The sequence below is a fragment of the Peromyscus maniculatus genome, chromosome 23 (genome assembly GCF_049852395.1).
Source record: "Peromyscus maniculatus bairdii isolate BWxNUB_F1_BW_parent chromosome 23, HU_Pman_BW_mat_3.1, whole genome shotgun sequence".
NCBI classification, from domain to species: Eukaryota; Metazoa; Chordata; class Mammalia; order Rodentia; family Cricetidae; genus Peromyscus; species Peromyscus maniculatus.
The window spans coordinates 5,205,938-5,229,476 of NC_134874.1; the positions used below are offsets into that span (position 1 = coordinate 5,205,938).

Consider the following 23,539-nt stretch of genomic DNA (forward strand, 5'->3'; position numbering starts at 1 on the left):
AAACCACGTGTAGGACCTTCCCATCCACACCCCCAGACCTGCTTCCTCACCCCAGCGCCAAAACCCAGGAAACGGCACCACACGTGGACAGGGGTTCTTTCTGTGAATCTCTGCAGGGAGGAGGCACAGATTCAGGTGGAGTCACCTTACCTCGTTTCCAGGTAAACAAGAGAAACGTGCAGCCATGTGCCTGGAGCCTGCCTGTGCCTCAGGTCCCCGGGCCTGCCCCTGGCTTCCCTCCGCCCGCCCTCCTGGCCACTGAGGGATAAGCAGGAAGCTCCCATACGTCTTTTTCATTGACTTTACTAAAAGTTAAATAAGTGTACAGACTTGTCCGTAGCCGGCTCTAAGCTGCAGGGGACACTGTCTCTCTCTTGGCCCTTCCTCAGTCCCAGACAGGAGCCCACCAAGAGCCGGGTTCTCTACAGTAGGCCCAAGGAGATGGTGTCACATGTGCTCTGGGTTCACAGAGCTGCTCTGCCCCTCACAGTCGCACTCAGGACCTTGGATGCCTCAAAATGGCCGCTGGTCCCCAGGCTTCAGCCCGGGCCAGTTAGGTGGCTTCTCTGTGCTGGTCTCAGCACACTCTCTCCACCAGACACGGCTCAGGCCTTGCCTTCTGAGTTCCGCCTCCCTCACACCAGAAGGAATTGTTGTCAGGGCCCTAAAGCCAGAGGAGCTGATGGCCCGGGGTGTCGCCTCCTCCGGGAGTCACACACCCTAAGGAACAGGGATGACAACCCCTTTCCCTGAAGCGGCCTTTCTAGTAGAGGCAAGATACCAGGCTGGCATCAAAGACATGTCCGTCCGAGGGAGCAAATGAGACCCTAGGGCTGGAGAGGGATGACTCAGTTCGAGAAAGCCCAGAAGAGCCCTGCGTGCCTTCCCCAGAGCCCCCAGGCCTCGAAGAACAGCTGCTTGGAAAACCCCATGTGGGGGGGGGGATGATCTGCAAACAGGCATGTGGATCACGGGCTGGAAGGATCTGGCGCAGGGTGGAATGGCCTGAGGACGCACAGAAGACAGAAGGCAGCCAGCCGGTGGACCTAGGGCCTCAGGTCCTGTGGAGGCTGCAGGCTCCGACTGGGAGTGCCAGCATCACAGGCTTCCCGCCTCTGTTCCAAGTATCGAGTCTCCCATTCTGAGCAGCGGGATCATCTTCCAAAACACTGGCCAGATCGATCTGTCTTCCAGGCCTTTGTGGTCCCCTTCTCAGGCTGAGACACCCCCGAGTCATCCCCCTCTGATGCTGGAGGAGCAGCCGGGGGGATGAGAAGGCCAGCAGCCTATGGCCGGAGACACATGGCAGTCTCCGATGTCCTCCAAGCAGCACGGCCGTGGCCCTTCTTGTCCCCTATGCAGGCAGGGCAGGCTCTGGGAACCCAGCTCCTGAGAGGCAGTCACCATGGTTACTGGGAGGAAGAGGCCATCTGGGTGGAGATGAAAGTCTCGATGACACCATGGTTGGATGGCAGCAGGTGATTGTGCCCGTTGGTGGAGTCGGAGCTCTGGTACAACACCAGGCTGCTGGAGGACACTACAGAGGCAAATGAGGTCACTGGCTGCCAGCCGAGTCCCCTCTGACCTCCACCCCACCTGCCCGTCCCTAGGGATGCTCCAGAGGGAGAAGGCAGAGCCTCACATTCTGAATCTGGGAGCCCAAGTCAACCCTCTCCCCTCAGGGTGAACAGGGAGTCTCCCAGATGCCGGGCGGAGTCAACACTGACGTGGCCGTTATTGGAAAAGCTGGTTGGTTTTTGCATTACTGGGGGATCGAACCCAGGGCCTCATGCTTCTATACAGCCCTTCAGAAGGTACTTTGTGGTTAACAGTGAATTGGCTTTCAGCAGAAGTTACCCTTGGCCATGTGGGCGGGCCACATCTAATCAGAAGTCCTAAACTAGAGAGAGAGGAAGAAGCTAAAGCCTCCTAGAGAAGACATTCTTCTCTGAGACCATTGTTTCCTGCTGTCCCGGGGTGTCGCAGGCTGCCGCTGCTGTGCGGGACAGATGGCAGATGCTCTTGCCCTACAGCTGTGCTCCACATCTCCCTGTACACAGTGTGAATGCCATCAACCCTGTCTTGAGAGATTCCAAACAGAGGAAAGTGACAGAGGGTGAGCGAGCTCTGGATCTGCCCTGGGTCCAACCTGTCTGCCACCATAGCTGTGGGAGAGGGCCCCTCACCTCCTTGAGTGTGCGTTGGCACATCTGTACAAGGAGACAGTGTCTTCAGTAACTGCCGTTACAGCTGTAAGGGCCAGGTGGGGGATCTGAGGCTCCATGGGATAGCAGCTTTCCTGAAGTCACATAATTGGGGGTGGAGGACACCGCAGACCTCAGAGCCCAGCAGCCTCTATGGCATTGTAGGCTATAAGCTGAGTATGTGGAGCTGGACAGGCTGAGGGGTGCATGTCCATTATGATATAAGGACATGAGCCCTCCCAGTTTCCCAGATGAGGCCAGAGAGCCAGACTCCTAGGTGAAATCTGAGGTTTTTTTTTTGGGGGGGGGGTTGTTTGGTTTGTTGTCTTGGTTTTTTGAGATGGGGTTTCTCTGTGTAGCCCTGGCTGTCCTGGAACTCACAGAGATCCATCTGACTATGTCTCCCAAGTGCTGGGATTAAAGGCGTGCACCACCACACCCAGCAAAAACTAAAATTTTAATGCTGGCCACTAAGCACTGAGCCAGGCCTGGGGAGAAGGCATGGTGGGTAAGTGTACTTCAGGGTGGGTGAGACCGTAAAGAAGCTGATGACCTCAGTTTAATCCCGGGGACCACACGGTGGAAGGGGAGAACCAACTCCGGAAAGCTGGCCTCTGACCTCCACACGTGAGCACCCCCCCCCATCCACCCTCAGTCCATTGTTCACACCACCTCACATCCTACTGGGAGGCAGCAGACCCCTCACCGGTGGGACTGGTGCTGAGCCGGTGGGCTGGCTGCAGGAGCTGGATGCTCGATGGGTCCTGGCTGGGGATGTGGACGGTGGCGGCTGGAGATGATGATGGTTCATGAAGCCCAGGCTCACTGGAGGCCTCTGTGTCTGAGGTGAAGACCTGGGGAACCAGAGTGAGCACCCTGAGCCACGGGAGTGTGGGACTTCAGGTGGGGCTCCAGGGGGCGGGGCCTTACCTGCTTGGTGGGTGCCAGGCTGGCAAGGGCACTGAGGTTGGTGTCTGTGATCAGCATGGTCTGCGGAAGCAGGCTTGTGTGGGTGTACTGGGCCACCTCGGGCTTGTGGCTGTAGAGGGCTGGGCGGAGAGAGGACACAGATAGATAAGGCTCCCTGGACCCTTCCCTCAAGACTGAGTACCCTATAGGAAGTGGACAGGGGGCCCGGTGAATGACCTGATGGGGCAGCGCTTGGGGATCCGGGTGGGAGAGATGGGCCCCTACCCTCCCATTGTAGGGGCCTGCTCAGCTAAGCCAGTTGGGGAGCAGCCCGGGGAAGTGCCAGCACCAATCCCAGCTCATTCTGTGTGTGTTCCCCCAGATAGAATACAACTCAGCTGTGTATAAGCAAACGAGGAATGGAGGCACAGTGGGCCTGTGCTGAGTACAGATTGATGCAGTAGATGCAGATACTGCCGCACTAAATGCGGGTGGTCCTGTTGTACCAGGTGCAGGTACTCTCTAGTACTGTGCTCAGTGTGCGGTGCTCACTAAGCAAAGGGACCGCAGTAGCAAGTGCGGGTGCTGTAGCGTGAAGCGCAGGTGTGGTTGTGCCAAATGCAGGTCTCTGAAGAAAAGGCTGGTGGCCTCCATCTGGGGTGAGCAGGACAGAGGCCAGCAATGCCTCTATCTCCGGGACACCGCCCACAGGAACGGCTCCCCCTCCAGACCCTCCCAGAGACTTGAACACGCGCCTAGCACACAGCAATGGCACACTCTCCCAGGAGCTCAGCTAAAACCACGGTGCCCACGCAGACACAGATTTGCTTTCAGCCCCACACGGGTCCCTAAGTCCCTGTCTCCATGCTGAAGTGCAAAAGGTCTGAACCCGAAGCGTTGCGTAAGGGTGGCCCCGTGGCCCATTTGATGGGCAGCCTTGTGCAGACCCGGTGTGAGGCTACATGAGTGTGCGTGCATAAGTGTGTGTGCGTGTGCATGTGTGTGTGTGTCCACATACAAGTGTAGGCATGTGAGGCCAACAGAACCCCAGCTGTTGTTCTCGGGTGCCACCCACCCTGTTTTCTGAGAAAATTCTCTCTCTTGCCTGGAGCTCACCAAGTAGGCTGGACTGGCTGGCCCGAGCCCCAGGAATCACCAGTGTGCCTCCACCTCCTCAGCTCTGGGTTACAAGAAGTGCACACACCACCATGTCCCACCCCCGCGTGGCTTCTGAAGGGTGAGTCTTCAGTCCTTTACTGACTGAGCCATTTCCCCCCACCCTGCGGGAATCTTTAATCTCCTTCCTGTGGCTCCCACCTCTGACTGCCGAAATAGCAGCGCTCTGTGGACAGGTGCTGCCCACCCTGGACTGGGAACCGTATGTCACGTGAGATATCCACAAGCCACCTTTCTAAAAGTGGAAAGGTCATAAACAGAAGGGTGCACCCGCCCCAGGGGTTTCAGAGACTAGGCAGTGGCCCACACTCTAGCACCCAACCAGAGCTGGGCACATGACCAATGGGTGCCAGCACTGCGTACATGGCAAAGCCCACACGAGCTCCCGTGTGCACACACAGAGAAGCAGGTCGGTGGCCCGTAGATACCTGCACCACACACAGGCAGACCACGGCACCTGCTACCTGCCCTGTCGTGTGCCGACCCACAGCCGACCTCCAGCCCACCTCCCCTAGACCAACGTGAGGGACGCTCACCGTGGGGGCTCTGCAGCTGGGCCATGGTGGCCATGAAGGGGCTCTGGGCCACGTGGCTCTGAACAGGGGGCATGAGAGGCTGCTGGTAGGAGGGGTGCAGCGGCTGGGAGAACTGGACCGGCTGCAGGGTGGTCAGGCTGCTGCCCATGCTGTTGATGACCGGCACGCTCTGGGCCTGGGTGGAGGCCAGACCTGGTGCAGGACAGGCAGGAGTCAGCCCAGCCTCGTACCCGCCACCCTGCGTCCTCCCTAGACCCAGCCCAGACCCTTTGAGGGACGCTATCCCCCCCTTCCCAGAGCCTGTCGGTTTTAAGAGGGAGGGGAGGGGCTAAGGAATAGCCCGACAGTAGGACCACCACAAACACAGGGTGGCCATGAAGAGTCATCCTCCAGGCCAATAGCTCCGCATCTGGCCTGGCGGGAGAGGCAGGCTGGGAGTAGATTAGAGGTTGTCAGGCCTCCCTGGAGCCCTAGGGGTTCCACAGCAGTGGCAAAGCCCCGGGCTTCTCTCTCTGCTCCCTCTTCTAGCAGCTCCCTATGTCTTAGATACTGAGCAATAGTTCCTGCATATAAAGGGTTTGAGACTTAGGGCTGGAGGGATGGCTCAGAGGTTAGAGCACCGACTGCTCTTCCAGAGGTCCTGAGTTCAATTCCCAGCAACCACATGGCTCACAACCAGCTATAATGGGATCTGGTGCCCTCTTCTGGCCTGCAGGCAGGACACTATATACATAATAAATAAATCTTTAAAAAAAAAAAAAAAAAGGCTGAAGAACTAGAAAACATCTCACACATACATCCTTACCCTGCTGTCTTCCCTACGGTCTCCTTAGACTGGATGATTTCAGTCATTTCTACACTGCTTATTGGTTTTGTTTGGTTCATTGTCTGGGATCATGGGTGCCTAGCCACAGATGTCTAGAAAGTAGGCGTTGGGTGGATGGATGGGTCCCAGTGGCTCTTCTTTCCAGATCCCGACTCTGCAGGAGGCGCAGGGGCCCACTCTCTCCCACCTCCTTACCAATGACCAAGGTGGAGGCGCCTGTGTTCGTGAACGTGGGGCCCAGGGAGGCGGGCTCCCCGGGCCCAATGGTCATGACCCCGGGCAGCGAAGCCATGATGAGGTTCTGCGGCTGCTGGTTGAGACCTGGAGACGTCTGCTCCAAGCTGTGCAGGGCTGTCAGGGTGCTGACTGGGGGCAGGGGACCCCCAGTGGCCGAGACCTGTGAGTGAGGAGGGTAAGGCAGGTTGAGTTGGCGGATCCCCACACTGTCTCCTAGCCATGGAGAATGGGGCTACGCGGGGTCCCCACCCGGGGCGGAGCCGTTCACTCACCAGCTTGGCCTCGGTGCTCAGCAGGCTGCTGCTGGGCTCCAGGCCCGTCGGGGACACTTGGTGTAAGGCCGCAGACACTGTCACTAAGGGGCCGCCGCTGCTTGAGGGCACCTCGGCGGCGGCGGCCTCACTGGTTGCAGGCTGTCCGTACCGCACACCTGGAGTGGGGGGCAACGTCTAGCCTCGGCGCCCCACTGCCCCGTCCTCGGCTCCCCACAGACCTCACCACGCCAGCGCCGACTGTTTTTCTGGCACCCCATCTTTCCTGCGGTACCAGCCTGCTTTCCAGATCTTTCCACTCATGGCCCTGTGCCCCCCACTGCCTGGTGTGCCCCCGCTCTGTGTAGAAGACACCCAAAGAACAATGGGAGCCCCGAATCGGGGCTCAGAGAACTGAATGGAAGTGAACTGAGCTGAGCAGAGTGGGCTGCAATCGGCCACATTAAATCAAACCCCCTGAAATGGGCCCAGAAATGAGTTGAGCGAGACTGAGCTTTTGCTGAGCTGATCAAAATCCAACTGAATTGGGCTAAATTGAATTGAGCTTTACAGCCAGCCTCTTATCCACAGGTGCTGCAGCCTCGGATTCAATCACTTGTTGGATCAAAAAGATTTGAAAAACAATTCCACGTTTGCACTGAACACATGTAGGTGGTTTTCTTGTCACTAGACCTCAGCCAATACTGTATAACTGTCTACATGGTAATTCATGGTAATTACAGTGTACTGGGTGTCATAAGTCATCTAGAAATGACTCAGGGTACAGTAGGATGTGCATGGGTGAGCGGTGTCTGCAAGAGGTCCCGGCCCCAATTCCCAGACACCAGGGGATACACTATGCGTGAGGAACTGGATTCCGTGGAATTAGTTTGGTCCGACTGAATGGTTTGAATGGGAATCGGTCGGATCAAACTATGACCTGAGTTGAACTGAAATGGTCCGGATGGGTAGATCCAAAGGGCTTGTGTTGCCCGGAAGTAACCGGAGGCGAGTTGTGGTGAACAGAGTGGGTTGGAGTGGGATGAACAGCGTGGCATGGGTGGGGTTTTAGTGAGTGGGGCGGGACGGTGTGAGCCAGGGTGGATCCGGCTAATCGGAGTGGCGTGGAGTGCACAGTGTGAACTGGTGCGAGCGGAGAGAGTGGAGTCGGGTAAAAGCATGGAAGGAAGTGTGACTTGAGCACAGTGGGAGGAAACGGAGCAGAAGGGGAAATGGAGTGGATGGAGTGAGGCGGGTGGGGAGGGGCGGGGCGTAGACGGAGTAGAGTGGACAGAGTGGGTGGGGCAGGGTGGAGGGGCGGGGCGTAGACGGAGTAGAGTGGACAGAGTGGGTGGGGCAGGGTGGAGGGGCGGGGCGTAGACGCAGTAGCGTGGACAGAGTGGGTGGGGCAGGGTGGAGGGGCGGGGCGTAGACGGAGTAGAGTGGGTGGGGCGGGGTGGAGGGCGGAGTGCAGGGCATCTGGGGTGGTTGCCACCCCGGGGAGCTCCCTCCAGCCCTTCTGCCCGTCCACTCCTTCTCTCCACCCCATCCCAAGGTCGCTACCGCACAGCACTCACCGTGGACCTTACTGGGGGAGAGGGCGGATGTGGACAGGCCCGGGGAGCTGTGCGCGGGCAGCGCAGGGCCCGGGCCCGGCCCCGGCGGAGGCCCGTTGTACGTGTCCATGGCCAGCTTGTGCCGGAAGGCTTCTTCCTTGCGCCGGTTGGCAAACCAGTTGTACACACGCACCTCCGTGACCAGGTTGGAGCCCAGCCCTTGTGCCTGAGACGGTGACACCCCCCTCTGGATGCACTCCGCCCTGCAAAGATGGCACCCATGAGCCCCCAGGGCAGACTCAGAGGAGGGAGGACCTTGCTGAGAAGTGGAGTCGGTCCAAGTGCCGGATCTGACAGATCTGGATTACAGTACCGGTCCTGCTGTGTGACCCTGGTCAGGTGACTTAGCCTCTCTGGCCTCAGTCACAACGTGTACAAAACAGCCATAGGGTTGTAGATGAGATGATCGGAGATGAGTGACCTCCCCCCCCATGTTGCTGGGGTGGTTGGGGGATGCTGAGAATTCAATTCAAAACAATGGGAAGAAACGGACTCCGCTCAGTGGACAGCAAGAGTCCACTCACGGACTGGTGGGCCCCCTGGGGGCCCAGAGACACCTCCCTCCCCGGCCTGGCCTCAGCCCCGCCAGGCCACCACCCCGACAGACCACCCCACCTATTGCATTCCTCCACCAAGGCCTCCCGCTCTTCCTTGCTGGGGTTCTTCTGCCTCTCGTAGGCCTGGAACAGGATCTGCTGGGATGCTGGGCCCCACTTGAACCGGTTCCTCCGTCCCTTTTTGGTCGGCAGCTCATCGCCTGTGGGCTCTTCAATCAGTCCCCCCTGGCCCGCGTGGGTGAATTCTGTCGGGACCGAGAGCGCCGTAAGTTGACCACGCCCACCCTCACGGTCCGCTCACCGGAACCCCCCCCCCCCCATCCTCTGTCTTCCCCCAGGCGCTGAAACCGAGCAATTGACAGCTAAGACTGAAGGCATCGAATCTGGACTGGAGCCGTGAGTCAGTGGTAGAGAGCTTGCCTAGCATGCAGGAGGTCTTGAGTCCAACACAAAGCCAAGCCCCATCCACCGCTAAAAGAGGACTTGGTGCCATAAATCCCGGCACTCAAGAGGCAGAGGGGGGCAGAGCTCTGGGAGTTCAAGGCCAGCCTGTTCTGTATGCCGAATGCCAGGTCAGCCAGGGCTACATAGAGATGCTGTCTTAAACAAAACGACAAACAATTCATTAATTAACGTGCAACATTCTTCACAGCTGTGGCCCGTTCACACCCACTCACACTGCCTCTGAGGTAGCATCTTGCTTCTGTGCACACTCACTGAGTGGCCACAGGATGGCAGGAGCCAGGACCAAGACCTGAAGTACCAGACGCTATGGCTTGGTCCCTAAACCTGAAACACTTTGTGTATTTTTAATATTTTTTGTTTGTATGTGCATGTAATGTGTGTGGGGGTGCCCACAGAGGCCTGAAAAGGGTGTTGTAGGTGACTATGAAACACCTGATGTGGGTGCTGGGAATCAAACTTGAGTCCTCAGGAAGAGGAGCATTTTTTTTTGAGACCTCATCTATCTATGCAACTCTGTCTGTCCTAGAACTTGGTATATAGATCAAGCTGGCCTCAATTTCACAGAGATCCGCCTGCCTTTGCCTCATGGGTGCTGGGATTAAAGGCGTGTGCCACCACACCTGGCCCTAAATATGTACTTCTTTTTTTGTTTGGTTTGGGTTGTTTTTGTTGGTTTTTTTGGTGTTTGTTTATTTGTTTTTTGAGACAGGGTTTCTCTGTGTCACAGGCCTAGCTGTCCTGGAACTGGCTCTGTAGACCAGGCTGGCTTCGAACTCACAGAGAGCCGCCTCCTTCTACCTCCTGAGTGCTGGATTACAGGCATGTGCCACTACTACCTGGCTAATATGTACTTCTCAAAGATGAACTTCAGTAACTACATGATAATATCAGTGTAATGGGTTACCCAAAAAATTTAAAGTTAAAACCACAATACAATACCACCATGTGTACATCGTGGTTAAAATGAAAAAGACCCACGTTAACAATTGTTGACGAAGATTCAGAAGCACCTGGAATGCTGAGACCCTGCTGGTTGGAGAGCAAAACATAACGAGTGGGCAGGATCTACTAAAACACACTAAGTCCGCAGCCAGTAGAATCGTGTGTGCAGCTTTAGCAAAAAGCGCAAGTGAGAATGTTTGGAGCAGTCCCGTTCACAGAATCAAAAGATCAGAAGCAATCCAAATGTCCATTAAAAAGGGATAATGTCAGCCAAGAGTGGTGGCGCACGCCTTAAATCCCGGCACTCAGGAGGCAGAGGCAGGTGGATCTCTGTGAGTTCGAGGCCAGCCTGGTCTACAGAGCCAGTTCCAGGACAGCTAGGCCTGTTACACAGAGAAACCCTGTCCTGAAAAACCAAACAAACAAACAGAAAAGAACAATGTCTCCCCACGAGGTCACAGTCACACGTGAAAAGGAGCTTGGCCCGTGTGAAATGACAAGGGACCCCGTAGAAGGGACTCGCGGGAAAGAAGCCACTGTGTATATCTCAGTTTGTGACAACTCTGGACCGGCCGTAAGCAGCCGCGGTGGAGGTCGGACCGGTGACAACCCTTGCTGGAGGGGTTGCTAGGAAACGGCACTGTGCAGGCCTTCATCCAAAGATGTGTCAGGAGAGCATCCTCACAGCTAAAATCCCAGCCCGCTGGAGGCCGAGGCAGGAGAATTGCTATAAGTTTGAGGCTAGCCTGGGCTGCATAGCAAGTTCCAGGCAAGCTGGGGCAACAGAGGGACCTTGCCTCCGAGGAAGGAAGAAAAAGAAAAAAAGAAAGGAGGGGGAGAGGGAGAAGGGGGAAGTAAGTTAATTTAGACCAGGCTGGCCACTGTGCCCAGATGAATTGTACACTTCAGATCTGTGGACTGGGGCTGGGTGTGGTGGCACATGTTTTTAATCCCAGTACCCGGAAGCTGAGGCAGGCAGATCTCTTGTGAGTTCAAGACCAGCCTGGTCTACATGGTGAGTTCCAGGCCAGGAAAGTGAGATCCTGTCTCAAAACAAAAACAATAGCAACATCAAAAGCTCACCACCACCACCGAAAGATTTGTGGATTTTTGTATATTAGGCCTATTTTAAAGGATTTTTGTTGTTGTTGTTGTTGTTGTTATTAAAGTAAGGCGTCCAACTGAAAACCGGAAGACCGTTTTCCTCTCTGAGGTTGCTGAGCTAGTAGGGTGACAGCCCAGGGCTCCCAGGACCAGTCTGTGCCCCTATAGGGGACCCCCTGACGGGATGCCCACAGAAGAGAAAACCAGCCCAAGGAGCCATGTGATGGCAGCTGTGAGCTCGGCCCCTGGGGGGTGAGGGTAGAGGCCAGGAGGAGCCGTTCAAGAAACCACCCATAGCTGGGCGGTGGGGGCACACTCCTTTAATCCCAGCATTGGGAGGCAGAGTCTCTGTGAGTTCGAGGATCTCTGTGAGTTCGAGGCCAGCCTGGTCTACAGAGCGGGATCCAGGACAGGCACCAAAACTACACAGAGAAACCCTGTCTTGGAAGAAGAAGAGGAGGAGGAGGAGGAGGAGGAGGAGGAAGAGGAAGAGGAAGAAGAAGAAGAAGAAGAAGAAGAAGAAGAAGAAGAAGAAGAAGAAGAAGAAGAAGAAGAAGAAGAAGCCATCCTTGGCTGTGTAGCGAGTATGAGGGAGAGCTGGCTACACATGAGACCCTAGTCAAAAAAAAAAAAAAAAGAAGGAAGGAAGGAAGGAAAGAGGAAAAGAAGGGAGGAGGGAAACACAGCCAACCCAAGCTACGAAGTGTATGAAAAAGTCAGTTAAGGCCCTGGAGGCAGCCATGCCTGAAACAGCCCTGGATTGCTCATTCATGAGCAATAAATTCCTTTTTAAAAATTCTTAAATCAGTTTGAATCGGCTTCTGCCCCACTTTCCTGAAAGAGCTCTAATACTTTGGGCTCATCTTGAACATTCTTCTCCCATCCTCCAGTTTCTCCCTTAAAGTTCCAAACTCTAGGCTGGGGGCTGGAGAGATGGCTTCAGCACTGGCCGCTCTCCCAGGAGTCCATCCCCACACCCACGTGGTGGCTCACAACCACCCATAACTTTAGCGCCCAGGGATCCAGCGCCCTCTTCTGGCCTCCCTGTGCACCAGACACACAGACATAACACTCACACACACAAAATAAAATCGAACCAAACCCCTTGGGCTGCAGGGTTACAAAACAGCTCCTGTGTGGAAGGTTCAAGGAACATTTCGGACTGGAGGCAGAAAGATGGTAAGAGCCAGAGGCTCAGGGAATTTGCCGTAAGACTGTCTCTTAGGAATGTCAGACGTTACACCCATAGTCTCACCAAGACAATCACCTAAACATGAGCTGAACATGTTTGGTGGACAAAGACATCAGCAATGGACATACACAGCAGTCAGGGAAAGAGGAGCATGAGACCTCAACCCTACACAAGACCTACAGGCAACTTAGGAACACTGACAGCAGGAGACAGAGTCTTCCCCAGAGAAGAGCACACAGACTGGTCATCCAGTACCAGATGCTCAGCCTAAAACACCTACAGGGGCTGGAGAGATAGCTCAGAGGTTAAGAGCACTGACTGATCTTCCAGAGGTCCTGAGTTCAATTCCCAGCAACCACATGGTGGCTCACAACCGTCTGTAATGAGATCTGGTGCTCTCTTCTGGTGTGCAGACATATATACAAACAGAACACTCTATACATAATAATAAATAAATAAATCTTTTAAACAAACAAACAAACAAACAAAAAACACCATACAGACCAAGCAGGTTATATTTAGGGATACATATCTACACACACATATATGCATGTAACAACAATTAATGAAAAAAGAGACCATGCATTTGAGAGAGAGCAAGGAGAGGTAAATGGGAGGGTTTAGAGGGAAGAGAGGGAAGGGAGGAATGATGTAATTACAGTCTCAAAAATGAAAGAAAGGGAGAAAAAGAAAAATTAAATAAAATAGATCTTTAAAAAAACAAACAAACTCCGTCTGGTGGTCCAGTTCAGGTCATCCGGTGGCCAGCACTTTTACCCCCCAGCCATCTCATAACTGTTCAGTAACAATTTTTGTTGTTGTTGATTTTGTTTTTTTTTTTGTTGTTGTTTTGGTTTTTTTTGAGACAGGGTTTCTCTGTGTAGCTCAGGTTGTCCTGGAACTGGCTCTGTAGACCAAGCTGGCCTTGAACTCAAAGAGATCTGCCTGCCTCTGCTGGGATTAAAGGCGCACACCACTGCTGCCTGGCTCCATCAACAATCTTAAAAGCACTTACTCTGCACCCCAACATCCCACATCTAGGAATTTTTCTATGTGGATGTTTTTTTGCAAAAAAGGGTCATGAGAACCTAGCAGAAAAACTCGAATAGTACCTCAGTAAGTGGCTAGTTAAGCAAGCCACAATATCTCCCAATAACAGCCAACTATTAGAAGCCTTAGAAAGAGTGATATCAAGTTGGATGTAGAAGAACCCACTTGTCATCCTGGCACTTGGGAGGCTGAGTCAGCAAGATAACAGGTTCAAGGCCAACCTGGGCTACATAGTGAGACCCTGTATCAAAAAGTAAACAAAGGTCTGGGAACTCAGCTCCATGCATGGTAAAGCACATGCCCAACGTGTGTGAGGCTTTGTGTTCAATCCTAAGTATGTTAGAGAGAGAGAGAGAGGTATCAGAAGTTCATCAGTTGCTTAAGTCATCAGTTCTCAACCTGTGGGTCAAGACCCCCACAGGGGATGCATATCAGATATTTACATGAGGATTCATAAAAGTAGCAAAATTACAGTTATGAAGTAGCAATGAAATAATTTTATGGTTGGGGGTCACCGTGACATGAGGAACTGTATTAAAGAGTCACCGAATTAGGAAGGCTGAGAACCACTGCTTAAGTATGAGTGTCTGAGCCTTCTCATGCTGTTCCTCTTGATCGCGACACCCTTCTTTATACCTCCGCAGGGACACTTTAAGACCTAAGTAATGGTCATGCTTCCCATGGGACCTTCCTGAAACCTCTGCTTCCTGAGATAGAAGGACTTAGTCTCCCCTCCACGATCTGCTCACCATTTTACTCAGTACTGAGCCCAGCAAACAGTAAGTACTCGGTTAATACTATTGCTGGCTTTTGTCATTAGCATACAAAATCCGTGTCTTACTAAATCATAGTGATCTCTCTCAGTTTCCCATTCATTGAGCAGTGCGTTCCTGGAAGGAGAGATCCGGCTGGTGTATCTGCAGATCCCCGGGACCGATACGGCTCCCTTCCCTCGGTGCCTTGGGCAGAGTGACCAGTACATTTGGGGACGTCCTTCTGCTTCCTCCCAGTCTCACTTGTCTGATGGGGGTGGGGACACTCCCACCCCCCTGTGCGCTATGGATGGAGAGCTGCGGGCCCTGCCAGGGGGGACACAGGCTGGGGTCATTACTTACGCTGGGCCACCTCTCGCTGCTTGCGGACATACCAGGTGTACAGAGCAGCCCGCTTCTGCGTCTTCATGGGGGTGCCCTTGTTGAGGTGCTGTGACAGGTGGGACTGGTTGAGACCGGTGGTGTCGACCACCTCCCGCTGTGGGATGTTGTGTTGTTGCAGATAGGACTTGACCATCTTCGCCACGCGCCATGGGTCCTCCCTGGAGGGGAGTGAGGACAGGGTCTGTTCAGTGGCCCTTCAAGACACCTCGGGTGAGGCTGGACCCTGCTCTGTGAGTAGGACCTGTACTAGGTCCCGTTCTAGGACACCTGGACACATGCACGGATTCCCACCGGAAGCAGGGAAGACCCTCACCTGTGACTCCTTCGGAGTTCCTCCCCTCTTCTGAACCTGCTCACCAGTGTGGGCGCGTGTGTGCACTTGTGTGCGCGTGTGCGCACGTGTGCTACAGTATGTGTGTGGAGGTCAGTTTTCTCTTTCCACCTTTATATGGGTCCGGCAGATTGAACTCAAGCCATCAGGTTTCTGCAGCAAGTGCTTTGCCCTGCTGAGCCCTCTCATAGGCCTTGTTGAGTTTTAAACAACTGTTAAGGGTGGGAGACCTGTCTGGTTCCCAGAACCCAAAATGGCCTGACACAGAGTGTGCCATGGATGATATCTGAGTGAATGAGTGGATGGAGGACGGACGGACGGACAGACAGACAGACAGATGGATGATGGATGATGGATGGATGGATAAATGGATGGATGATGGATAGATAGATAATGTATGGATGGATGATGGATGGATAAATGGATGGATGATGGATAGATAGATAATGTATGGATGGATGATGGATGGATGATGGATGATGGATGGATGGATGGATAATGGATGGATGATGGATGATGGATGGATGATGGATACATGGATGCATGGATGGATGGATGGATGATGGATGGATGGATAAATGGATGGATGATGGATAGATAGATAATGTATGTATGGATGGATGGATGGATGGGTGGATGGATGGATGGATGGATGGATGGATGGATGGATAATGGATGGATGATGGATGATGGATGGATGATGGATACATGGATGGGTGGATGGATGGATGGATGGATGGATGGATGGATGGATAATGGATGGATGATGGATGGATAATGGATGGATGATGGATGATGGATGGATGATGGATACATGGATGCATGGATGGATGGATGATGGATGGATGGATGGTGGATGGATGATGGATGCATGGATGGATGGATGATGGATGGATGAATGGTTGCTTGGGTAGATGATGGTGACTTGTTTGGTTGTTTTGTAGACAACTTAACATAAGCTACAGTTATCTGAGCAGAAGGGGACCACAAATTGAGAAAATGCCTCCATAAGATTGGCCTGTAGCTGGGCAGTGGTGGCACACACCTCTAATCCCAGCACTCTGGAGGCAGAGGCAGGTGGATCTCTGAGTTCAAGGCCAGCCTGGTCTATAAATCGAATTCCAGAACAGTTTGGGGCTTCACAGGGAAACTCTGTTTTGGGGTGGGGATAGGGGAGGAAGATTGGCCTGTAGGCAAGACTGTGGGGGCATTTTCTTAATTAGTGATGATTGATGTCAGAGGGACCAGACTTTTGTGGGGTGAGGCCACCCCTGGACAGGTGGTCCTAGGATATATAAGAAAGCAGGCTGAGGCTGGGTAAAGGTGGTGCATAATCCCAGCATTCAGGAGGCAGAGCTGGGCAGATCTCTGAGTTCAAGGCCAGCCTGGTCTATATACTGAGTAGCAGGCCAACTGGGTCTGCGTGGTGCAGTTCTGTCTCAGAAAGTAAAAGGGGTGGGCTGGGACTTTGCACGGAGCCTGTGCCCATCCTCCATCTACTTTAATCAGCTCGGGTTGCAACAGTGAGAAACACAATCTACACAGGTTCAGTGCAGAGGCAATTCAATAAGGTATTCTCAGTCCCCAGCTGGTTGAATCTGCAGGTCTGGGACTCAGTCACGCAGAGGACTGGCTGCATCTAACATTTCAGACTGCACTGCAAACTGGAAGCCGGTCCCCAGCACTCTGAAGCCAGCCGGCAGGCAGCCTGCCTCCCAGCACTTCCCTGCTCCCCAAAGTCAGCTCTGCCTCACACCACACAGCTTGGAGAATGCGGGTCTCAGAGGCAGGGCCCCGGACAGTCTACCAGGGGTTCTCAACCTGTGGGTCACAACCCCTTTCGCAGGGGTTGCCTAAGACCACTGGAAAACGGAGAATTGCATGACCGTTCATCACAGTAGCAAAATTACAGCTAGGAAGCAGCAATGAAATAATTTTACAGTTGGGGGTCACCACATGAGGAACTGCACTTAAGGTCGCAGCATTAGGAAGGTTGAGAACCACTGGCTTAGACCCTCTGGACTCCCTCCTGTTATCAGCGGGTTCCATACCCCGGGGTAATCTAAATTGGTACAGCAAATAAAAAGGGACAAATGGCTGCTCGCGCTCACTGGGAGCCGCCTGAGTCTCACAGAAAACCCAGGAAGTACGCTTCGTTTGGACCCTGGCTCCACCTCGGACGAAATTCTAGTTCAGGAAAGTGAAATCTTGTCCCAGGTTGATCTAGCCGGGGCTCAAGGATATTTCTCATCCCTGGGGACCCCCCACCCCCTGCTCACTCCTCCCCGCCCCCCTTTTTCACCCCGTGTTCAGGGGCTTCGGGGAACCTCACCCCTCCTCCCTTCCCTGGGTGCCGGTCAGGGCTAGGAGGGAAGTGGGGGCAAAGTCCAGCTTCTGCTAACATATTTATCTGGTGGCCTCCCTTCGCTGGCAAGGGCAGCCCTCCACCTGCTCTCCCCGCTCCCTCTCGCCCTCACCTTTCTCCTCCCTCCCCTGCAGGGAGACTGGTCACTTCGCTCTCAGGACAGGTGGGGCTTTTCTCATATTCTGCCAAGGTGTCTCTGATTCATATTCTCTCTCTGTTTCTGTCTGTCTCCCTGTCTCTGTCTCTCTGTCTCTGTCTCTCTCTCTGTGTGTCTCAGTCTCTCTGTCTCTCTATCTCTCTGTCTCTGTGTGTGTGTATCTCAGTCTCTCTGTCTCTCTGTGTGTGTATCTCAGTCTCTCTGTCTCTCTATCTCTCTGTCTCTCTGTGTGTGTATCTCAGTCTCTCTGTCTCTCTATCTCTCTGTCTCTGTCTGTCTGTCTGTCTGTCTCTGGGTCTCAGTCTCTCTTTCTCCTTCCCTTCCTTCCTCTCCCCCTCCCTAACCTCACCCTCTCTCTCCCCCCTCCATCTCTAATTCTCTTGATATCTCCTATACCATGTCAAATAGAATACTATACACCGCAGCCACCCCCCACAAACACACACACAGAAACAGAAGACAAGCATTTGAATGGGAGCGGAAGTGTTCAAAGTGACAGGAACTTTTCTTTTGTTTAGGGGAGGGTGGCTGAAACAAGGTCTCATTGTGTAGCCCAGGCTGGCCTGGAACTCACAGAGATCCTCCTGCCTCTGCCTCTCCAGTGCTGGGATTAAAGGCGTGTGCCATCACACCTGTTTTTTAAACAGTTCTTTTCACATCAGCAGAAAGTGATTATGAAATGCCAGGCAGAGCCAGGGGTGACCTCAGCATTGAGAGAGCCTGTCTCAAAACAATATATGAAAACTAAAAAATGCCAGCGCTGAAAGGACTCAACCTCTGTCTTTTCCTGGGAGAAGTCATCTGTGCCACTTTTGGGGGGCAGATTTACTGAATTAGTCTGTTTCTGTCTCCCTCCCCCTCCCTTCTTCCTTTTCTCCCTCCCCCTTCACACATGTGTGCAAGTATTATGCACACTCATTCTGACTCAGCTGGAAGAAGTAGATGAGTCCCCAGTAGGGATGAAGGCTTTGGGGCCGAGTCTGGCCCACAGCAAGGATTCATAAGTGGAATGATATAGTTATCATCATCATCATCATCATCATCACCATCATCACCATCACCATCACTGTGGTTCTGTGTACCCCATGCCCACAGCAGAACCCAGAAGAGTGATGATCTGCCTTCATCTTCTCCTCCCTATTCTGGAATCAAACAGGTGTCCCCAGTGTTAGGCCTTTGGTTCTCTGATATCCAGAGCCATGGAGTTAAGAGACCGGACTAGAGAGGAAGCCCAATTCTCAGTGGGGGTGGAGTGGGAGTGGGGCTTAGATCTAGGAAGGTTCCCAGCTCTGCTACCCACTCTCTGAATAGCCTTGCAATGTGGCTTAACATCCATGCCCCTCCCCCATTTCTTCATATATAAAGTAGGACTAATTTCCTATTTCTCAGGTGGGGATCTAGCTCAATTGGTAAGCACTTGCCAAGCATGCCCGGAGCCCTGGATTCAGTCCCAGCATCACATAAAACTGGGTGCCAGTTGTGGTGGCACACACCTTTAATCCTAAGGTTCAGGGGGTGCAGGAAGAGGCAGGCAGATCCCTGAGTTCAAAGCCTGCCTGGTCTACAAAGTGAGTTCCAGGACAGCCCAGCTACACAAAGAAACCCTGTTTAAAAAAAAAAAATCAAAAAATAAAACAGGTATGGTGGCACAGGCCTGTAATCTCAGCACAGATTACAGAGGCTGGAGGATCAGGAGTTCAAGGTCACCCTTGATATATTAACCTTGAGGCTAGTCTGACATACTTGAGATCCTGTCTCAAATGTGTGTGTGTGTGTGTGTGTGTGTGTGTGTGTGTGTGTGTGTGTGTGTGTGCGTGTGTGTTTCAGAAATTCCAGAGAGAAACCCAAGTTTAATACATGTTTAAACCCTTTGTGAGGGTCTTTGGTTTGGTTTGGTTTTTGGTTGCTTTTTTTAAAATGTTATTTATTTTTATTTCATGTATATCAGTGCATATACATGCATATATTTTGCCTGCATGTGTGTCTGTGTGAGGGTGTTGGATCCTCTGGAACTGGAGTTACAGATAGTTGTGAGCTGTCATGTGGAATTGAACCTAGGTTCATTTGGAAGGGCAGCCAGTGCTCTTAACCACTGAGTCATCTCTCCGGCCCTGGTATTTTTGGTTTTTTGAAATAGGGTTTCTCTGTGTAGCCTTGGCTGTCCTGGAACTCACTCTATAGACCAGGCTGTTCTTGGACTCAGAGATCTGCCTGCCTCTGCCTCCTGAGTGCTGGTTTAAGGCGTGTGCCACCACCACCCAGCAGCCTTTTGTGAGTTTTTTTTTTTTTTTTTTTTTTTTTTTTTTTTTTTTTTTGGCTTTTCGAGACAGGGTTTCTCTGTGTAGCTTTGCGCCTTTCCTGGAGCTCACTTGGTAGCCCAGGCTGGCCTCGAACTCACAGAGATCCACCTGGCTCTGCCTCCCGAGTGCTGGGATTAAAGGCGTGCGCCACCAACGCCCGGCCCTTTTGTGAGTTTTAAAGCCCCGAGTGGGAAAGGATTTCTGAAGGTCAAGCTGAGCGGCAGAAATGACTGAGGGTGTGGGGCGGCGAACACACAAAGACAGGCATGGAAATCAAGAGCGCTGTGCAGACACGGGCTAAGCCATCTGAGGCCTGAGTCTGGCCTTACTGCCTGAGGGAATCATTTTGCCTCATTGAACCTTCCTCTGCTCATCTGTGAAATGGGACTACTCATGTTACAGGCTCTGTACTGCTTAGCTGTGTGTCGTGCTCTTGACCTGGTGACTGAGTGTTGTCCTCACGTAGACACTGAGGCTCAGGGACAGAACCCACCTAGCAGGCTGGAAAGGGGCAGAGCTGGGATGGGAACCAAGGCGAGCCAGTGTTCATGTGAAGCATCCTGCATGCCGCCTGCCCCTGGGTCCCTGGCTGGAAGAACCCTGCGGCTACGCTGCAGGGAGGGTCAGGAAACAGCCAGGATGGCATTGAAGCAGTTGGCAGACAGGACACAGCTCTGGACCCCAAGAGTTCCCCTAGGGAGGAGTAGGAGGTGTCCTCAGGGACATCTAATCACTTGTTCACTCATGCCTGGTGTATCAAGGCTGGATGGGGGGGGGGGCTGGGTGAATGGTGACATCACCAGCTTTCCCCTGGAGATGTGTGAGGCCACTGCAGACACCCCAATTCTCCCCTCAGATCTCTATCCTTCAGATCTCTGCTGTGGGACCTTGGGCAAGTCTCTTTCCCTCCCCTGGGAAAGAGAGACAGGATCACATTAGGAGACAAGAAATGAACAAAGAGACTAAATGAATTAAATAAATGGAGAAAGTAGGCAGACTCAGTGAAGGGGAGAGAAAGGGGGTACCCATGTGCAGCTAGGGCAGCTAGGGTGCTAAGAGCCAAGGAAGAAGGTGGGGGAAAGGGTCCTGAGCAGGAAGAACAGGACAGGCAAAGGCCGTGAGGTAGAAATCAGTTTGTGCATCCAGGACCAGCGAAGTCAGCATCTCAGGTACCAAAGGGGGGATACAGAGGGGAGGGAGCCTGGGGGAGGGGAGGGATGAGCAGAACTAGAACCAAGGCGGAGAGTTTGTCTTTAGTCCTTGTCTACGGTGACACTGAGGCAGGGGAGGGAAGAGACTTGCCCAAGGTCACACGGTAGAGATCTGAAGGAGAATTGGGGTGTCTGCAGTGGTCTCACACTGGAGGCATATGGGGGTCAGACCCCAGACCCACCCCTGCCTCTTCCAAATGTGGGTCTCTGAGTCAACAGCTTCCATGAGGAGCTGGTCCTGATCACCCCCTCTTCCAGCCTCAACCTCCCCACTAACCAGGCCTTTATGGAGGGGTCTTTCAACCCTCTCCCCAGAGTTCTCACCCCCGCCCCCCGTCCTAAACCTAGAGGTCCCACTTTTGTCCCTGGGACATTTTCAGGTCCCCTTTGTTACCTGAACAATAAGTAACCCAGGTAGTTAGTTATAAACTCCGCAGGGACAAGGAGCTGGTTGATAATTTATAGCAACATCTCGAATTCAAATGGAAAGCAAATAGCGCGCTGTTAGCATTAAAGAAAACCAACCTGGGAGGGAGCGACTCCAGCCTCCTCCCAGCTCAGCTGCTCTCCCCTGCTCCGAGACCCTCTGCCTCCCTGCCTCCTCTGCTCTCCCAGCTCCTCCAGCCCTCTCCCTCCTCGTCCTCCCCGCGGTCCCTCTCCCTGCCCGCTTCCAGGACTCTGCCAGCCCCCTGGAGTCCTTTGACCTCTGCTCAGCTGCTTTGGACCAAGCCCGACTCCAGCCTCTACTGCCCCCACCGTGGGGGCTGCTGATCAAGAGGTGCCTACCTCGCCAGGTAAGAAGACCCGTGGCATCCCTGTCCCCTGAGCCTCACACCTGAGCCCCTGGTCCCCCCACCTGGCGCCCCTGAAGAGGTCAGGCCCGGCCCCACCCTATCCAGGTTTCTTGTGCCCTGGGTCTGGCAGTACCTGGCCCTTTGCCCCTCCCCTGCAGCGAGGCAGCCCTTTGCCCTCCGCTTCCTGCCAAGGCAGGGGGGCCTGACTGCTCCCCTGCCCCTTGCCCAAGGCCCAGGGAGGTTTCCCCCAACACTTCCAGAAATGCTGGGCTCCACCAGCCCTCCCCCCACCCCAAGTCAGGATCAGGACCTTGGACAGAAAAGCGGCGGCTCCCGGAATGTTCTCCGGAGAGAGACTGTTGGCAAACTCCTCAGCCAGCCCTCAGGCCCCTCCTTCACAGCTCCTGCCCGAGTCTGAGCCTCGGTTTCCCTATCTGTGAAGCTGATTTAGTAAGAGCCTCCCTCCGGGGGCTCACCTCCAGATTATGAGAATTCAGGCACCGTGGGGGAAAGCCAACAGAAAGTAGCGAGCGAGCGAGATATTCGCGTGAAAGTTGTGCCGGCTTTGGGAATGGGGGGGGGGGAGGGGATGTTGCTCCCCACAGCCCCCAGGTCACCCTCCCCCCACCCCGGTGTTCCGATTCTCCACCCCCCTACTGGGCATCTCCCAGCCACCATCCCTACAAGTTAATGATCACAGGCCTTATCAGAGCCTTTTGCTATTTATAAATTTATAAAACAAAAGAAATAATAAAGTGCATGGGTAATTAGTAACCAGGTCAGCTTTGCTGAGGAGAGGGGAGGCATCTAGGCTGGGACCCACCCAGCACTCCAGGAGACAGGGAGCCAGACAACGGATGAGGGGGTTTGGAGTGGGAGGCCTCTAAACCTGCTATCTGGCCAGGCTGGGGGGCACGTGGCCAGGCAGGGCAGTGGTCACCCCTAGGCTCCATCGGCCTCAGGTAAGAAATCCCCCGGTTTACCCAGCCTGATGCTTAAGGCCCCCCGGTGTGTCCGGAAATCCCCTAAAACCCCAACTTCACCCCAGCTTCCCCAGAAGCTTTTGGGTCCTCAAACCTGGGATCCGACCACCTAGCAAGGAGGGTGGACTTGGTGGGAGCATCAATGACCACCACAGTGGCTGAAGATGTCTGTCACCCTATGCGGCTTGGTTCCTTTGTCCTCAAAGTGACCTGGGGCCTGCGCCTGCTTCCTAAGGACCGGGCTGCAGACAGCAGCCCACCCATACGGCTATGTGGGAAGAGCAGACGAGTGGGTCCGGCAAGAACGCCTTGAACTCTCTCTCTCTCTCCCCTCTTGACCACCAGCCTGAGGTCCACAGAGGACTCTAGACGGGAAGTGGGCCGCTGTGGGCTCCTTCCGGGGTGCTGGGCACAGGGTGGGGTCCTTACTGCAGAAGCGTCTCCACCACGGCTTTCTGGTGGGCTGCCTCCTCCGGGCTGAGGTTCTCCAGCTCCTTCAGGATGGGTGGCGCGAAGTCTTCCCCATCGTCATCCGTATCCTCCTCCGAGCCGCGCGTCTCCCCCAGGCCATTGGGCAGCTCGGCCAGGTCTCCTCGACTGCCGCCACCGCAGGATTCCCCCTTGTCCAGGGGACCATCCCCACCCATCAGGTAGGGCCCTGGCTCCCCCAAGGCCTGAATCAGAGCCTCCTTGCTCAGGCCGGACTCGAGCAGGGCAGCAAGGAGCTCCGTCTGCAGCTGGCTGAGCTTGGAAACCATGGCTCCACTACCACCAGGCCACGCGGCCCAAGGCCACTGGGCTAGCCGCCTCCCCCACCCACGGCCGGTGTCTACTTGCCGGCAGGCTGGCAGTCACGAACCAGGCTGGCTGCACCCACTGCCCCCCCAAATCCCACTAGTCAAGCCCTGTGGGCACCCCCAACCCCCAACCCTGGCCCCAGCGGCCAGTGAATCAGGGCCCCTGCCTGCTCTGTTTACATTGGAGCTGGGGAAATTCTCCAAGGTTCATATTTATCCGTGTGCTTAGCGAAGGGGCTGAACTTTGGACTTCAGCCTTGCAAAGTGCAGGCCTCATGGCAGTGAGAGAGCATCCGGACCAGGAGCCATGGCCTGCAATTGGGAGTGCTCCGAGCAGAAGGGCGGGTGGGGGAGGTAGAGCCGGGCCAGGGGCGCGGGC

The 23,539-nt window shown here is 54.2% G+C and overlaps 1 protein-coding gene across 2 annotated transcripts; it reads right to left on the bottom strand.

Moving 5' to 3' along the window:
• Positions 1-283: 283 nt before the first annotated feature.
• On the bottom strand, positions 284-23,329 carry Hnf1a (HNF1 homeobox A). 2 transcript variants are annotated; one of them, XM_006995787.4, is made up of 10 exons: positions 22,793-23,329; positions 14,181-14,380; positions 8,371-8,557; positions 7,717-7,958; positions 6,161-6,318; positions 5,847-6,048; positions 4,826-5,017; positions 3,135-3,253; positions 2,911-3,058; positions 284-1,537 (listed from the first exon to the last, which is right to left on the bottom strand). In XM_006995787.4, exons 1-10 carry the CDS (start codon positions 23,119-23,121, stop codon positions 1,410-1,412), a joined length of 1,905 nt encoding a protein of 634 aa, XP_006995849.1. In that variant the 5' UTR covers positions 23,122-23,329; the 3' UTR covers positions 284-1,409. The 2 variants fall into 2 exon arrangements, with proteins under 2 accessions (XP_006995849.1, XP_042123835.1); XM_042267901.2 differs by having other exon boundaries at positions 1,401-1,537; positions 2,877-3,058; positions 22,793-23,250.
• Positions 23,330-23,539: the final 210 nt, after the last annotated feature.

Coding starts and splice junctions, on each gene's coding strand:
- Hnf1a (XM_006995787.4), bottom strand. CDS start 23,121: ATGGTTTCCAAGCTCAGCCAGCTGCAGACGGAGCTCCTTGCTGCCCTG. Junction 6,319..7,716: donor CTCCCCCAGTAAGGTCCACG/GTGAGTGCTGTG, acceptor CCCCCACTCCAG/GTGTGCGGTACGGACAGCCT. Junction 3,059..3,134: donor GCCTGGCACCCACCAAGCAG/GTAAGGCCCCGC, acceptor CTGGTTCCCCAG/GTCTTCACCTCAGACACAGA.